We start from the raw sequence: 19,084 nt of genomic DNA on the forward strand, positions 1-19,084 counted from the left end.
GCTATGTTGGACACTTTCCGTAGCCCCTTTCCCTCCCTCAGCAGCCACGATGCCGGTTTCACGATTTTTAAAAGCACAAGTGAACCACACCATCGGGAACTCGGCCCATCGAAGGCGGAGAATTGCGGAGGCCCCGGAGAATACCAGTCGGGGCCGCTAATGATCTACGAAGGGTGTTTACTGTACGTGCGTTCCGGACTGCATTGACGCCGCTATCGAGGTGATGGAGAATTGCGATTTGGTGTCAAATCGGCGCCCGCCACCATTTTGTCATTGAAACCTATTCTCGCCCAATCACGTTTCCTGATTTTGGCATCAGCCAATGGAGAATCCTGCCCATAATGTCAGTCCTTTTTTTTCTATTGCACAATTCATTGCAATATATCGTTAAAACACTGGAAAATACTAAACCTGCCAAAGTGAGGAATGTATTTAAATGATGGCAAGCTCTGGGACTGATTTGTTGTGAGATTGACAATAAAGTTTAAGCTAATGGACTCAGTCTTAGCGTTTTCACTGTGAAACCTGTGGAGAGCTATTGACTAGATTTATTGAGATTAACCCCAATAGTTTAATGGATAAATGCTTCTGGGAATGTTGCTTCAGTGCACGATCCTGGGCTGTTGGACCAGCAGCCATTGTGCTACATTTGGTCTCAGTTCCACTTGGTTAGTGAAAAGGTAGATGTTATCTGTAGTTCCTGGTCCAGTTCACTGTTCAGTGATCTCTGTTGATAACTATATTTTTATGACACCCTGGGCTTATGCGTGGTCAATTCCAGTCCCACTTCACCCAGAGTCACAACACAAGTGAATTAACCGATTGTTCTTCGAAAAATACCCCAAATCTTTGGCTGTCCAGTATTCATGTCAGCAGGTTTGTAAGTTTAAACACAATTACTGTACACTTATAACGAGAACTACAATGAAATCTGCAGCAAATACAACTGGCTAACTATTATCTAATCCCTAATCCCCTCATTTTAACTTTCCCCCTCCGACCTCTACACATACCAACACAAAACATACAAACACAGAGGGGGAGAAAGGGGTTAAAAAAAGTAAAAGAGAAAAAAATAATCTTTGCTTCAGATGGATGTTCCCAGCACCTTACTCCTGTTTAAACTTTGCTTTCAGTTTGAGGTGTTTACTGTAGACTCATTCAGGCCTGTTTAGTTTCAGGAATACAGAACTCACAGCCTGCCTGGAGAGAGAGAGTGGAAGAGTCCTGGTCTTTGCTTGTAGCCTGTAAAGGTTTCTTGTGGATTCATTCATCCAGGTTCTCTGCAACTGCAGGAATACAGCACTCACAGCCTTTCTGGAGAGGAAGAAAAAGCCAGTCCTTGTCTTTCTGTGACCAGGAGTCAAACTGAAACTCCTTGGGACTCTGAAAACAATTCCACTGGGAAAGGATCAAATCACCACCTGCTTCAGGGCAAAGTATGGCCTTTTGGGCCAATTCATTGGCCCCAGCCAATCAATCAAACCAAGTCAGAGCCATCGCTCTCTCCAGTGCCGACAAGTCTGAAACCCCTGTTCAAACTAACAGAATGTTCTCTCCAGTAACTTCAGAATTCCTCATTCTCTCTGCCACTTGACTTAATGACACATGTCCATTAATCACCCATGGATCAAATATTATCATGGCAAAATAAAAGGAAGGGGGAATAAGGGGAAAACAGGAAGGACGCTTACAATATCTGTGTATATTCAATGACGTAGGATGGGCTCAATTATCATACTCTAGTATAACAGTCTAGCCCACATCTAACACCTGGCCACTTGCAAACAGGCAGCAATTGTCTATGGAACCATAGCCAGCAAGAGTGAAATAACGTCAGGAGAGGAAGGGGGAATCAAAACGACCAAAAGTAACCATTGTTTTAGCTCTTCACTCACATTCAAAGCTGGAAACATTTTGCTAATTAACACATACCCAGTCAAAGTGGGAAACATTCTGCTAAAGCAAAAATGCTCGATTCATTTGAAATCTATCTTGTGAAATAACTAATCTTTCAACCAAGGAGCAAAGGTAAAGGCAGAATACTGCAGGGGCTAGAAATCTGAAATACAAACAGACGAGGTTGGAAAAACTCAGCACGCCTATCAGCATCTCTGGGTGGTGGCTTGCAGAGTATGAAACAGAGTTAACATTTTGAGTCAAATCTTCAGAACCTGAAGTTCAAAATAAGAGTAAGGATGAGGGGCGGGATTCTCCGATAATGGGGCTAAGTGATGACGCCGTCGTAAATGCCGGATCGTTTTACGATGGCGTCATCTAGCCGCTAGGAGCAGTGATCCTGCGCCACACAGGATGCCAGAATAGCATTGGAGCGCTTCACACAGCTCCAGCTGCTGATACGGGCGCCAGCACAGATGGCGCAGGTCCGCGCATACGCGCCATGGCCGGCACGGGTCCGCACATGCGTGTGGGTTGCCGTCTCCGTGCCAGCCCCCGGGCAACATGGTGGAGCCCGACAGGGGACCGGCGTAGAGGAACATAGGCCCCCCCCCCGGAATTAGCCCGCCCGCCGATCGGTAGTCCCTGATCGTGGGCCTGGCCACCGTGGAGACCCGCCCCATGGAGTTGGATCCCCCACCAGGATGGCCCCCGCAGCCAGGCACCAAGGTCCCGCCGGGTAGGACCACACGCGAACGACACTGGCAGGACTCGGCCGAACTCGGTGATTACTCGGCCCATCGAGCACGGAGAATCACTGGGGGGGCCGCCGGGGTGGCCCCCGACCTGAGCCGCGGCGACCATGCTGGCGCCATTGCCGCCGATTCTCCGGTGGCCGGAGAATCATCGGAGCGGCGCCGCGGGATTCACGCCCCACCCCCACCCCCCCGGCGATTCTCCGACTAGGCGTGGGATCGGAGAATCTCGCCCAACGATTTTCTTTGTTGAAAACTGCCATTATAATATTCTGCAGTTTTACAATCCTGTGAGCCACAACTGTGTCAGGAATGTGACTTAAATATTAAACATTGTGTCAAATCTCATCCAGCCACCTTGTTTGAATCTCGTTTCACGTTGACATGAAAACAGCATTTTGAAAAGAAAATTGAATGTTGGATGATGGCAAATAGAAGGGTTTTGTTCCCTAAGGGACAGACTAATGCAAGAAATAATCAGGGATCGTATCTTTCATTGTACAAATTTCTTTAGCAGTGACAGCATTTTCTAAAAGGAGTGCGCTGTTACTTTTAGATACGCGATTTATGTCCAGTAATATATAAACAATTCAACCATTTTACAAATCGGCAAGCTTGCTGTAGGAGTTGTAGAAGGTGTGTTAACGTCTTCTGAAAGTATTTAATTTACTATCTTGGAACCGCTGAGAAATACTGGAATTCCATTCTTTCCTATTACCTCATTTTCAGATGTTAATGGGTCAGGATAGTGCACATAAAAGCATTTCCCACTGTAATGAGCTCTATTGAATATCACCTAAATGAGGGATAATCCCGTGTGCAGAGTGCTCTGTTCTATTATCGTTTCCCAGTACTTTGTAGGCCTCAGAGATAGAAAAACATACTTTCCCCCCATGTATTAAATCATTAATGATATAAACTTCAAAAGAACCGAAGCATGCAAAACGTATGTGTGGTGGTATATATTAGGGGTAATACGGTACACCACGTGTCGACAGGCTATTGGTGGAGGGATGCCAGGTCCTGATAGGATCTGCCACCTACTGGACTCCACCCAGAAATGCCGGTATAAGAACCCAGCTTTTCCCTCCATTTCCCTCAGCAGCGGCATTCTGTAACCACGCTGCTGGGGATAAAGTTCTGCTTAATAAAGCCTTCAATTGACATTACCTCAACCTGCCTCACGTCATATTGACGGTGCTACAGTATACACAAATGCTAACTTGGTTCTGCTTGTTGCCTATATTCTCCACGTAAAATTTAAGATAGTCTCCAACAGAAAATGTGCAACTCAGATCACTCCCTGAAGCAAATGTTTGCTTTTCTCCGTGTGCACACATTAACAACCAGACTGGAAGAACTAGCTGGCCACAACAGTTTCTGAACTAACTCACTGCATTGAGTTGGGCTGCTTGGCCAGTCTGCTGAGTCACCCTGCTAGAGGACCGAGATTACCCTTGAATGCCCCTGATTTTCAGGCTCAGTTTACCCACCTCTTTCCAAGTCTCCACTCATCCTCACACCCGCTGCACTGCTGACGTTGCTTTAAGATGCTTTCTAGCAACATTGGCAGCTTGCTTCAGCCACGCTAAAAAAACGGAGGGGCTCACTCTTCTGTTCCCCCAGACCACGTAGAAATTAAACAAGTCAAACCTAATTTACATTCGCAATCCAATTTACTTTCAAAATTATTTAATCAAACTTCTTTTCCCCACAGCTGGTGAAGAAATTAATTGGTGTGGAAGGTGATGCAACAGGCGATATAAATGAGTCTTCCTCTACATCTGTTTAACAAATAGTTTGATGTGATTTTTATCCCACACATTCTTGTCAGTGGAGCAAACATTGTGTCAAAATGCTTATCCATATGTTTTTTTGATAATCAGATTATTACAAGTATCATGCTTTTATTTCGCTTTGGCAAAAGTTTGGCTTTTTCTTCCACAGTGAGAGAAAGTGAGTGGATGCTGTAGGGGTGCAGGTTATGCACTACAAGTAAGGGCCTATTATACATTTATACATATTTTATACCTGGACCCCACAGAAATAATATTCACATTTTCGTGTGAGCAAATGGCCGTTGCTCCTCTGTGTTGTAAGTGCGCTGGGACATTTGGACTAGAAGGTTTGAGATTTGATCGTGATCTGTGGTATGTTGACTGATCTCAGCCAGGCTGGAAATGCAGATGTTATAACTGGCCTTAACGCCCTTAGGTTGTGAATTAACCAGACTTCCTAATCTTGATAGCTACCCTACCATCCTCAATGTGAAGATCTTGTGTGAGGATATTGGATGAGGACTGGACTGAGTATTTGAATCAGTTGTGGTGGGCCCATCCCCCATGATTGGTGTCTCGTCATTTATGAAGAATGAGCACAGGGGGCAAGCATCAGAGGCCTGCTGTTTATTTTTAGATCTGTTATAGTAGAATTGGTGCCTTCGGCAGGGAAGGGCTTATTTTTTCAGTAAGTGGAAATGCAACCGTATGAAGGACCATAAGACATTCGTACTGGTTCTCAGCCCACAGTCCACAGTAAAACCACAGTAGTTCTCAAAAGTTCCTTGATGGGTGCTATTCGACAAATGTCTTCCCGACAGCTGATGCAACTGATATCAGCTGTGCTCCACTTGTTTGTTCTGCCTTTTGCTCCCTAAGTTTTCCAGAGTCAGATCTTGCCCTGCTTACTTTTTCAAGTGTGGAAGTTGTCTGTCTGTCATCCTGCACTAACTCCATGACTGCAATTCTGGCAATGTTAGACTCAAGCTGTGGACTCTTCTAAATCGTCCTGTTCCACTTGTTCTACAGCCAAAAACTCACTTTTGGGCGACACGGTGCCACAGTGGTTAGCACTGCTGCATCACAGCACCAGGGACCCAGGTTCAGTTCCAGCCTTGGGTGACTGTCTGTGTGGAGTTTGCATGTTCTCCCTATGTCAGCGTGGGTTTCCTCCGGGTCCAGTTTCCTCCCACAGTCCAAAGATGTGCAGGTTAGGTGGATTGGCCATGATAAATTGCTCCTTGGTGTCCAGCAATGTGCAGGTTAGGTGGGGGTAGGGCAGGGGACTTGACTTAGGTAGGGTGCTCCTTCAGAGAGTCGGCGAAGACCCGATGGGCCGAATGGCCTCCTTCCGCACTGTAGGGATTCTGTGAAAAAATTGTGGAATGAAGCCTCTACAGAAGACTCAATGCATTTAATGTTTTATTATCTTGCAGGTTACAAAACAGAACAAAACTGTTTAGTTTATCATCCAGTTTTGTCAATAAGGAGGAAGTCGCAGCCAATAAACACAATCATTAACAACTTAATCATGCCCGGCCTACACTGTAATTAAAATAGCTTTTGGAGGCATTACAGCACTATTGTAAAATGGTATGAAACGTGTACGAGAGCTGTGATATGCATATCAAAGGATGCAGTGTCTTACAAAGAGAGTCATACACAATGTTTTATTCTACTGTTAAAATGCAGCTGTGCATAACTGGAATCAAGACAGAAAGTACTGAAAATACTCAGTAGGCCTGGCAGCACCTGCAGAGAGAGAGAGACAAAAGCCAAGATTTTCCGCCGTTTACTCTGTGGGGGTCATGGTAGGCGTGAGCAGAAAATATCGCGAGCGCAAAACTCGGCTTGACGCCAACGTACAAATAGTTGGTGATAGTACCATTAATTCTCCAATGGCTGGTCTATCTTTCCACCACTCAACATCAGGAACGTGTTTTGCGTAAATTTAATGTCGTGTATACTTATTAAAATGGGTGTTTGCCAGAATCTGTCTAACAAACCAGTGGTAAGGCAGGGGTGGCATCAGGGCAAGTCTCTAACACAGGGACATGGTAAGTGACCAGAGCGTGAGATGGGGCTGCAGGGCAAGCATGAACTTTGTGGGAAGGGCGGAGAGAGAGCATAGGGTTCACACACGTGACAGGGGTGGTGCAGGAGGGAAGGGTGCACCTGAATGGGGAAAGAGTCTCCAACACAATGACATCTATGACTTGGAGCCAGAATGGGAAGCTGACAAACTGAGGAATCCCTTTACTTTACATTGATTTTCTTACCAAGACTCTCCTTGATCCAGTCCAGGAAATGGGAGGGCATGCAGTCCAGTCTCAGTCATGTGAAGAAGGGTGTCAACAGAGCATGGGCATAACATCACTGTTCTAACCTGCCCGTATCCAATTGGATGTCATAACCTGCCTGGATCCTATTAGGCTGGGGACAATTGGTTACGGGCAGGTTAGAACAATCACGTGCATCAGGCATGTTCATGGACAGCAGATGGCACACTCAGTGTGCAAAGGCATCATCTGCCTAATAGATGGGGAATAGGTAGTGTAGGAGCATTTGAAAGTCCTCATGGTGAGGAAGGGGGTGGTGGTGGCATGAGGGTCTCTAAATCACACTACACCAGTGGCCTCAAGATGGAGAGTGGCAAGGTCCACCTGGCTTGTCGGCACATCTGCGATCACAATGAGGTCAAGGATTACAGTTGAACGATTGAGAGGCTATGGAATGAGGGAAACCGCAATATACTTCCCCGCTAGGAGGTAGGTAGTGATTTCCAGACTTTCAAAGGAAGGGACCAAGGAGGCCCGGCACTGAGACCTCTGTTTTGATTTGTTCTTGTCGTAACATAAGCTGCTTCCTTGATGTGCACTCTGACAAAGGAAGGTTCAGACTTGGAGATAGCTTTAACACGTTTATTAAACTATTAACAATTCTCCTACTTGGATTCGACGCTAGTGTTAATCCTGCTATAGCTACTCAGATGATCTAACCAGTCTGCTACAATCCACGTGGTGGGAGTGATGTTCAATCAACCCTGTGTCTGTACTCACTGAGTGTCTCCACTGGAAAGAGACTGAGCATGTGTGATGTGTCCTTTTATATGGGTTGGTGTCATGCCCCCCTGTGGTAGTGTCACCTCTGTGTGTATCGTGACTGCCCATTGGTCGTGTCCTATCTTACTGACCTATTGGTTGACTGCCTGTGTGTCAAGTCTCTGGTGTTCCCTCTAGTGTCTAGCTAGGTGTAGTGTATGTACATTAACCCTTTGTGTACTGACAGTGATGTATATCACCACAACCTCAGCACCCACCATCTTACAACGTGAAGCGACTAAGCAGAAAACAATGTAATTGAGGACAAGCTCAGGGCCTCTTGGGTAGGCCGGTATGATCCACACTCCATTGAGTCTTTATCCTTTTTCAACAGCAGTGAAATGGAGGTCTGCAAAATATAGCAGACAGGGACCCATTAGGCCCAGGTGATTTACCCATTTGCATTCACCCATTACCAGCCAAAATCTCCTCAGGGTCCAAAGGGGCCTCCAACCCATCCCATGCTACAACCCCACCTCCGGAAACTCCAACCCATCTCAAAATAGAGCCATGTCCATCCCACCTCACACCGAGAGCTCTGACCTATAAAGGTTCTTGTAAAAAGCCTCAAATGCCACTTTGACTTTATCTGGGAAAGAAACCAAACTACCACTCAAATCCCTACCCTAAATAATCTCCCGGGAGGCCGCCTGCCACCACAGCTGATGAGCTAACAAACGGCTGGCCTTCTCCTCATACTCATAAAAGACCCCTCGAATGCCAAAACTGGTTCACCACCTTCCCCGTAGACAACAGATCAAACTGTGTCGGCAACTTTTACCTGCTACCAGGAGCTCCGGGGGAGGGTTGTACGAGTACCTGCTGTAATGTTCTTGTTGGATGGACAGATTTATATTACAAGAACACTTGTAGCTGAAGCTATAAATGATTTGTTAACATTAACTGTGGGTCAAGTATATACACAACAACAGAAAATAAAAGTATGAGCATGCACAAGCAACCTCTCTCCCAGCTCCCTAGTCAGTCTGCGGTCACCTGACTCTAACATTCACTTATATACTAATGAGATTCCTAGTGATCAGTCGGTGAATTGCAACACAGTAATTGGCCCAGATTCTCCGATCCCGTGCCGTGTTGGAGAATCGGCGGGGGGTGGTGGGGCCGCGAGTATTGCACCAATCCGCTCCGATGCCAGGCTGCCGATTCTCCGGCCACTTACGCCTGCGAGTTCACCGCCGTGTCGGTCAGGGACCATTGAAAGTGGCCCTCCCGACGATTCTCCGTGCCTCGACAGGCCGGATGCCCACCGAGTTCGGCCGAGTCCCGACGGCGTGGGTTACGCATGGTCCTACCCGGCGGAACCTCAGAGTTCTGGCTGCGGGGGCCGTCCTGGTGGGCGGGCGGGGGGGATCCGACTCTGGGGGGGGGGGCTCCACAGTGGCCAGGCCCGCGGTCGGGGCCTACCGATCGACGGGCGGGACTATGTTCCTCCGCGCCAGGCCCCTGTAGGGTTCCGCCATCTTGCTCGGGGGCCGGTGCGGAGACGGCAACCCACGCGCATGCACGGACCGGCGCCGGCCGTGGCGCGCTGGAGCGGCGGACACCACTCTGGCACCATACTAGCCCCCTAGGAAGGGGTGAATGCCTGAGCCTGGAGGCCCTTTATCGCTGGAGTCGCTCACGCCGCATTTGACTCCGGCGTCAGAATTTGGCCGCGCAATCGGAGAATCCCGGCCATGATATCACTACACCTGTCGACCACATCCAGGACCTCATCCATCAACCTCAGCCATTCTGCCCTTACTTACCTCTCCATGTGCACCTTATACAACATAATCTATCCTCTAATAACTGCCTTCAAGGCTTCCCAAAGCTTGGAGGGCAAGACAGAATCATTTCTATTGAATTCCACATACTCACCAATGGCATTGGATGTGCACCCACAAAACCCCAAATCTGCCAATAACCTTACATCTACACTCCACAGCGGGCCTGAATAGGGCCCAACTCCAAAAACAAGTCAACCAGATGAGGGGCTTGATCCAAGATGATAATGGCCAAGTATTCTGTCTTCCTCACCCAATGGAGAAGAGACCTACCCACCAGAAAAAAGTCAATTCTGAAATTCACCTTTATGTACTCGGGAGAAGAATATATATCTTTGATTTCCTAGCTCTGCCAATACGTCATAGTGCTCCCTGATAGCCACAGTGGAGGTGGAGCAGCTTGCTGATTGCCACATCCCATTGTCTGCTATGACCTCGGTAGGGGGCCTTTGGAGGGCCAAGAGCAGAAAGGCTCTGGGCTGCTTTGAGTGTCCTTCTATGGGGCAGATGCACCTTCATCAGCCTGTGGAGCTGGAACTGATGGGGTCACAGGAAGAGGGGATTAGGATTAGACGGACATTGCCGGAGTCACCTTTTTGGATGGCCCCAAGATGTGCATCTGCTGATCCTCTTCCCTATGGGTGCCTGAGGGCCCTTGACTGACTCCTTGAGGAGAAGGGGCACCTGTAAGATCAGGATGTCCCGTATGCTGCTTGCATAGTCATTAATGGATACCACCAAACGATACAATGAGGGAGCGCTGCTCCTTCAAAAATACAAAGATAATGTCCGAGGCCAAAGTTTCCACAGTGGTCGCCAACTTGCCACGGTTAACCTCGGGTGCATTGGCATGCCAGCACTATCACCTCAGACTAAACACCGTCTGACTCCTCCATCGTTCATTGCAATCTGAGGAGTACAGCTGACATCCCTTCCTGATGTTCCCTCGACAGTCACTGCCTGCAGCTCCCAAAGCTCGTCATATGACTCAGACTCAGCTGAGTCATACCCTTCAGCAGTCCACCGAGTACCTGCAACTTCTGATGTCCCTGCCTCCTCCTGCTATGGACCAGCTTGTGCATCGTACTCACCAGTTTATGAACCTAAGCCAGCTATAGATCTAGCTCCCACCGAGATATGTGTCTACCTGCTGGTGAATGGTGTGACTGAGCGCTGTGGTGGGCCTTCAAAAGTGCTGTACTTAGGTTCCTCATCTGAGGTATCCTCGGAAACCGGGATGAGAGCCTGACTTGTGGACTCTTCCCAAAGTTACCATGAAAGAGAGTTGAGAAAATTGGTTCATGAAAAGAGTACAATGCACTCACAGTGTCGTTGTCCGTTAGATGAGCTGGTGCAGGACCCTCACTTGGGTGTGCGCCACCTATTTCCCCATTGCCACAGGCACACTCCCCAGCCAGTGCAATGGCATGCTCCTCAAAGGGAGCACAAATTTTGATGTCGGCACTCCACCCCCCAGTCTGGAACCTTTCCGTCATTGTGCGCGAGCTTGTCCTGCATAAAGACAGATGGCGAGAGTGTAAGAAAGACGCATGCCAGGCTGATGGTAAGGAAAGTTGGCCTTTGTGTATGGTGAGCGGAGCCATGGACATGATGAGGATACAAGTTCGAGAGGATATGATCCCGATGGAGATGTAAATCTCTGTGTGAGAGTGAGTGGTGATGTCCCTTGAGCTGGCTGTATGTGAGATCAATGCGAAAATGTGATGTGTTGATAAATTTGTGAGTAAAGAGTAATGGAATAATGGATTTAGCCTGGTGGCACAGTGAAATCATTTGCCCTTTTCCTGCACTGGGTGGCATACCTCTTGTGTGATGTGTTGGCACTGACTGCCTTTGCCATCACCTCCTTTCCATTCCAGAGTAGGGAGGTTGATGGACCTATCATGAGGGTGACCCAGCAGGTGACCCAGGGAGGCGTCACCAAATTTGGCCGCCGAAGTCTTCTTCGGTTTCAGGGCTGTCTCGCGCCAGGAACAGCCCTGGTCTGCAAACTTGAAGGAGGGTGTGCTCTGGTGCACTTTAAATTTGACACCTGGGGCGAGGAAGCGGCGAGGTCACACATATCTAATTAGCTGAGAAGCACAGAATATGGCGGAAAAACCTGAAATTGCGGTTGGTGGGGAAAATGCTGTTTTCCATGCCCTCCATGGCGCAGAATGGAAAATTCTCACCAAAGTTAATGTTCCACAACATTTTCCACCAGAACTGGAAAAAAGTTAGTGATGTAATATGCAGGTCTTCAGCAAATATGGAGATAAGGCAAGGTGGATGGGGGGGAATAAACAAGAGAATAAACCTGTGACAGGGAAGAAGGCAGGAGTGATTAAATGATAAAAGAGGTGATAGTGCAAGACAAAAAGGTATGGTAATGGGACAAGTGATGAATCAAAGTCACGGGCTTGCCTCTCTAAAGGCCACAGGATTTAATTAGTAGACAGATGAAGATCGATCCTCTTAGGCACATTCTGAGCTCAATGAGAGAGTAGTTTTTTTATGGAGATTGCCAGCAGCAACAAAAATGTCTGTCTTTCTTTTCAAATGAATGTGACTTGACTTACACACTGCATTTAATCAGCCGACATGCGGCCAGTTAACATGCTCAGCAATCAACAAAGCCCAAAAGCCTCCTGGTCCACGACTTTGTTTGCCCACCTTTTGGCCCTTCTTGGCCTCTCCAGCTAACCGCCAAGTTCAGGCACCAGGCCACCTGCCTTCCCAAAGTACTTTTCTGACTCTTGAATTAATCCAGCTCCTGCTTACTGCTGACTGTGAGGTATCAATTTCCTTCCCCCATGTGAAGCGCACAAATATATCTGCAACTCCAGATTATAACAACTCATTGTTCAGGACACACAGAAGGAGCATTCCCACGAGAAATATGAATTGGCGGTTACTGATGTTAATGCGCATTCTGAATTAAGCATTCTGTTCAACTTAAAAGGAAAGTCATTCGGCATCTTTGGATTTTGCAGTGCTGTAAGGAGTGTCACAAAACAATCAGTTTTGGTTTTCTTGCGCCAGTTTGACTAATTCAAATCTGAATAATCTATGTGATGGCTCAGAAATTATGTTCATGGTCTTAAGCAAATAAAGACTGGGATTTTTTTTTACAACATGATAGCCATCTTTAATATTCATGTTGCCATGAAAATTAGCACTGCTGCTAATCACTGACAATGCATTGAGTTTACTCATCGTGCTGTATTAAACTAAAGGTTGACATTGTCATGAATCACAGTGGGCACCTGGGTGTTCTGGACCATGAAGAATCAAAACTTTCTATTTGCAGGGGAAGCCCTGTATTGAGAAATGAAGTAATTAATCTTAAATTGTATTCTATCTGTCTATAGCAAAGGACCAATTGCTTTGTTTTAAAATAAATTGCTGAGAAAGGTAATTTACTTACTTATTTTTCATTGACAGAATGAATAAAAATGGATTTTCAGATTCTGCCCTGTTGAATAATAATACAATTCTGCTGACTACATCTATTTTGAAGAGACCCGTTTATTTTATTGCCTCATTTCTCACAAATATAAATTTTAGTTCAAAAACCAAATCTAAATATCATGTGCATTCAAGCTATAGGAAGGCAAGTTGATATGTCTTCAAATGGAGCTGAGAATTGTTTCAAACATGATTAGGATTTATACAGCTATTGTCTTATTGGACTTCTATCATGGTGATTCGATTTCACTCTATATGTGGGCATTTACTAAGAGCAGGAAAGAATGTTCAAACTCTTAAATTATTCCAATTTTATAGTAATAATAATGCATATTGTCTGTCATAATGTCTTAATGTAATTTATTTTTGCAAAGCTAACTGTAAAGCACTGAAAAGAAGGATGGTGTTGAATGGGCTATAACACGTAAGCTAAGTAATAGGTTTATTAAATGATTAGCTCTATGAGATGTTGTAAAAAAGAATGTAGTCAAAGGTACTTATTGCGCTCCTCAAAATGAAATACAGCTAGAGTTTTTCTCCTCTTCAGATCTGTGACAAGGAGTGGCATTATTACGTTGTTAATATTGAGTTTCCTGTGGTGACGCTGTACGTGGATGGAGTGACTTACGACCCATATCTGGTGACGGATGATTGGCCAATTCACCCATCGCACATTGACATGCAGCTAACTGTTGGAGCCTGTTGGCAAGGTAAGATATTCAAATAGTGGGGAGGCTGGGTAAATGTTGGGTTGACATTTCCATTTCAGTCCAGGTTAGCAAGAATTGAATGTGGTCATAGAGTTTGTATCAAGCTTAATACAACACACAAGCATTGTAAGAAAACTGCTCCATAAAAGGATTAATATCCCTGTTCTCGACTCCCTTTCAAGATTACAAAGGCATATTGTTTAATATGATTCCTTTCCATGCTGCAACTCTTCAATTGTGACATTTTTATTGAATATATAAGGATCAGAAATGGCCAAATGAACAAATACCTCCTTCTACACCCTATTCTAACAGGTTTTTAGTTCCTACTGACTTCATGCTTCTATTAAAAAAGGAGGAGATGGTGACACAGTGGTAATGTCATTAGACCAGTAATCCAGAGGGCTTGGGGACAGGCATTCAAACTCCAGTATGGCAGCTTGTGGAGTCTGAATTAATAGCAGTCTGGAACTTAAAAGTAATGTTATGAAATTCATTCATTCTATGTGCTATGTAAGTTAACAGTCTGTGGAGATTGTAGCATTTAAAGTACAGGATGTTCCAAAGTTGATCCATTTGGTCATGCCCTTTGAAAAGGACGAGATCCACTTGAAGCGATTTGAAAGGTCACCAGACCAGCTCAATGGTTGTGGAACAGCACTTCTTGAACAGCCAAATTGAATCAGTCTTTGGTCAGTCAGGAAATGTCAGTCAGAGGTAACCATGATGTGGAGATGCCGGCATTGGACTGGGGTGAGCACAGTACGAAGTCTTACAACACCAGGTTAAAGTCCAACAGGTTTGTTTCGATGTCACTAGCTTTCGGAGCGCTGCTCCTTCCTCAGGTGAATGAAGAGGTATGTTCCAGAAACACATATATAGACAAATTCAAAGATGCCAAACAATGCTTGGAATGCGACCATTAGCAGGACCATTAGTCAGAGGTAAGACAGGGACAGGAAGAGGTCCCAGTTAGGTTTAAAAGCATGAAAAGGTCTGAGGTTAGCAGACTTTAAGTGAAATGGGCTCAAGAGAAGCCCAGAAGATCCAGGAAGATAGGCAGGTGACTCTGTGCTGTGGGTCATAGGATAGAATTACCTCTTAGGAGCAGTGGTATGCTGCTTGGTGCAGCTGAAGGGCTGAAATTGTGCTTGGAAGCAAATGTCTGATTGTACATAGGAAACCAGGGGAATGTAGTCTTAGAAGGTGAGATTGAAATCATGCAAAGTGGGCCATGATTGAAGCAGTCTGAGTTGGAGCAACCTTTTGGGCAAAATTCCAAGACAAGTTGTTCAAAGGCGAAGACTGGAAACCATCATGGGAAGTTTCAGTGAGATTGGTTGGCTCACAAAGTGACAACTGTCTGGGTGGGTTGTTGAGAAATCCACGGAATTGGGTTTGGTCGCATCTGTTATCTATTTTGCAGTGTGGTGTGTTCAACCTCAGTTTGCTTATTAACTCGTACATACCTCATACACACTGTGAATGCGAGGGTATAAAATAGGCATTATAAATTGTTTTATATTTCTGAATTTGTGTGGTGAAATTTATTTTTGTTTGTTCAAAACTGTGAAATCTTAAAGGCATTATTCACTTCGTAAGCATCTTGACTCTCAAACTTCATCTACTATAAACTAAACTAAACGGCACCTAACCGGATCTCCGCCATGACCCACCGCCTGGCCAAGAATCATAACACGAGCAATCAGTAATGGTGACCATGAAGCTATCATTGATTCTTGTAAAAACACATCTGATTCACTAATGTCCTTTAGGGGAGAAAAGAATGTGGTAAACTATTAATGGCCCCCTCAAAGGAGCCTAGCAGGCCACTCACTCAGTTCAAGGGGCAATTAGGGATGGGCAATAAATTCTGGCTTCACCAGTGCTCACAATCCATGAAAGAATAAGAAAAATTATGAAACGAGCCCTGCCTCTAATAAGATGGGACATTCTGACATGCAAAACAATATCACATGTCGAACCAATGCCCAATACTCTGCTTGCGTGGTGAGTGGCCAGTTTTAGTTTAATTGTTACAATAATAAAATACCACAGATGCTGGAAAACTGAAATAAAAATGGAAAATGTTGGAAAAGATCAGGCAGGGTTTGTGGAGGGAGAAGCAGTTCACACTTCTGGTCAATAACATTTCATCAGCACTTTCAACTTGGTTTCGTTATCACCCCATGATCGTTCCCTTTTGTCGTTTAATCATTCCTGCCCTTCACACCTTTCTCGATTCCTTTCTTCCCTGTTTCTAATACTGTTTAAAGACTGCTTACCTCTATCACCTTCAGTTTTGATAAAAGGTCTTTGAGCTGAAAGGATGGCCAGAATTCTCCGGCCGTTGGAATTCTCTTTTCCTGCTGGCAGCGCACCCCTGCCCGTGAATTTCCCGGCGGCGTGGGGTGGTTACAATGGAAAATCCCATTGACAAACAGCAGGAAGAGAGAACTGCACCTCCAGCAAACAGCGCACTGCCGAAAAACGCATAGCTGCGGGAACCAGAGAATCCAGCCCATCTCGGTTTCTCTCACATATACCGCCTGACCTGCTGAGTGTTTCCAGCGTTTTCTATTTTTATTGTTTAATCCAATTGCGTAAGGTCCTCTTTGAGATTAGTGAACTGCACTAAGGAGCAGGGATCAAACCTCTCTGAAATAAAACCGAAACTGTGTGGGGAGAAGAGTTAAAAATGACCTTTTATCAAAGCTTTCTGGCCTATCCAATCGCTGTATCAGAGGAAATATTTATCAGAGAAACACCAGGATTGCTTTTTTTTAGCTTTTTATTGGGAAAAAGAATTCTTGGGAAAATCCATTGGTGTTATTCATTCTCTGTATAATTGAAAACCAGGACCTCATTGCTTGAATTCAAAGAATCATTCATTTTGCAGTAAAGTATTTGAACCCGGTTGTCGTGTGAACGATGAAGGTTAGCATTCAAGCCGAATGGGACCATAATAACTGGAAGATTGTTGATCAACTTTTCACTCACGGTATTAAAAACATTTGTCGCTTAGAGAATTTGCGTGTAGGACTATTACAAGCACAGTGAATTATTTTGATATTTGAGTGTTGGTTTCTTTCAATGCTTTTTGATACTACCATGGGATAAAAGTGGTGTCTGCACGGCCAACATTTGTTGCCCATACTGAACTGCCTTTTGTTAACTAATTTCATTTGAATGGTTACTATGGTTGTTAAATGGCCTTTATTCAGGGTGCTAACGTGGCATTCAGATTATTGCATTTTGTGACTAAGAAAGCCTACCCATGTTTAATTTAGTAGGGCATTGTCTAAAGTCATATGTGTTGTCGCATTGGAGCTCTCTCACATGTTCCCATTCTGTCTGGTTTATTAGACATGGCTGATTATATGATCCACAACACTGGCGGTACCCTGTGTTTAAAGAGATTGAACAGCAGATAAGACTTAAACTAGAGGGATGAAAGGATGTAAAGTAATCTACAACTCTAGTTAGATTTTTGACATTCATTTGCTTCTTAAAATTAGCTGGTTAGGATTTTCAAATTAGTTAGTCCTTTTCGGATGCAGATTTATTGAAAATTTATTAACCTGCAAAAGCTTCATGTTTTCTTATTTGCACCTCAACTAATTGGTTAAATGAAATATGTAAATGAAGGAATGTATTGCCATAGTAACAGGTCGTTAATTAGCAGTAGTAATTATTTCTAATAGCTGTTGTGTTCTGAAGACACCAGTGTTGACAGAAGCAAGCTGGATCCCTTGAACTATAAGGAATGTTGTGCCAATGTATAGTTCCAGCACGAGAGGTTGATATCACAGGGTTGATATATTTGCTGTACATTGTATAAACCAGGTGATGAAACATGGGGCGTAATTCAGTGGGCTTAAAACTAAGTCTGCTTTTGAGCAGTTTTAGTGGGGTGTTTCTTGGCGGCTACAGTGCCAAGAATCACCCCGCTATTCAATAGCATTTTGCTGTTTTGTTTCTGGCCTTGGGGAGTTTCTTCCCGCCGAGACTGCACTTAGAGTGATTTCCTGCTGGCGAGCTGATCTCAGATTGGGATGCCATTTTGATTGGCACCCCGATCTTTTCCCTCCTCCATTTAGAGCCCCCCCACCCCCACCCACACTCACTCATACACACACACATTCTGGATTTCCCCCTCACCCCCAACCTTGTTGAGGCCCCTTAGAACACCCCTCACCTCCCTCCAATTGGTAAGGCTCCCCCAGGCCTGGCCCCTGGCAGTGTCAACCTGGAACTGCCAGTATGGCACATTGGCAGTGCCCTGGCACCCTGGCAGTGCCACCCAGACACCCTGGCAGTGCGGCGCCTCTGAGAATCCCACCTCTTATCTGCATCTACCCTTTCCCTGTCTATTCCTTTCAGTATTTTGTAGGTTTCAATGCGATCACCTCGCATTCTTTGAAACTCTAGAGAATATAGGCCTAGTTTGCCCAATCTCTCTTCAAATGACAGTCCTGCCAAGCATGGAACAAAGCTGGTGAAGCTACGTTGCACTCCCTCTGTGGCAATAATATCCATTCTGAGGTAAGGGGACCAAAACTGCACAGAGTACTCCAGGTGCAGTCTAACCAAGCTTCTATACAATTGAAGCAAGACCTCACTACTCCTGTACTGAAATCTTCTTGCAATAAAGGCTAACATTCCAATAGCCGTCCTAACAGCTTGCTGCACCTGCACGTTAGCCTTCAGTGACTTGTGGACAAGGATGCCCAGGTCCTTTGTACATCTATTCTTTCTAATTTCTTATCATTCAGGAAATACTCTGCACCTCTATTCCTTCTACCAAAATGGATTACCTCATTTTTTCACATTATTCTCCATTTGCCATGTTCTTGGCCAGTCACTAAGTCTGTCCAAATCCTCCTGTAGCTGCTTTACATCTTCCTCACAACCCACATTCCCGCCGAGCTTTGTATCATCCACGAAGGTGGAAATATTACATTTGGTCCCACATCCAAATCATGAACAGCTGGGACCCAAGTACTAATCCTTGCGGTACCCCATGAGACACAACCTGCCAAGGTTGATGTGGTAGTATGTATTAGGGGTCATGTGGGACTGGAAGCCCTAATGTCATTGGCTGACAGATCCCGGGTCCTGGTTGGCCGTTGACCTCTAGCTCCGCCCTGAAGGCGGAGTATAAGAAGCCGGAGTCCTCCCCCGCAGGCCAGTTTACTATCGAGCTGCGGGGGAACAGACACACTTAATAAAGCCTCATCGACTTCACTCTATTCGTCTCACGGAGTCTTTGTGCGCTACAATTTATTAAGCGTGCCTAAAAAGGACTATGGAGCTCAGGATCATCCCGGGATGCCTGAGGATCAGCCCCCACGCAGTGAACGCGGCAGCAGCCTTCAAGCACTGGCAGACTTGTTTTGAGGCCTACCTCAGAACGGCCACCGGCCGGGTCACAGAAGACCAAAAACTACAGGTCCTGCACTCGAGGTTAAGCACGGAGATTTTCTCCCTCATCGAAGACGCGGAGGATTTCCAGACGGCGTTCGCAGCACTGAAAAGTCTCTATGTCCGCCCAGTTAACCAAATCTACGCTTGCTACCAGCTCGC

At 45.6% G+C, this 19,084-nt stretch overlaps 1 protein-coding gene across 1 annotated transcript in view; it reads left to right on the forward strand.

The window, feature by feature from the left end:
- Positions 1–19,084, forward strand: part of clstn2a (calsyntenin 2a) — a 1,020,747-nt gene that overhangs the window by 915,108 nt on the left and 86,555 nt on the right. Inside the window, exon 10 of the mRNA XM_072474574.1 lies at positions 13,336–13,498. Within this exon, the coding sequence (XP_072330675.1) occupies positions 13,336–13,498 (163 nt within the window). The remainder of the gene's footprint in view (positions 1–13,335; positions 13,499–19,084) is intronic.

This window comes from Scyliorhinus torazame, chromosome 14 (assembly GCF_047496885.1).
Source record: "Scyliorhinus torazame isolate Kashiwa2021f chromosome 14, sScyTor2.1, whole genome shotgun sequence".
NCBI lineage: Eukaryota > Metazoa > Chordata > Chondrichthyes > Carcharhiniformes > Scyliorhinidae > Scyliorhinus > Scyliorhinus torazame.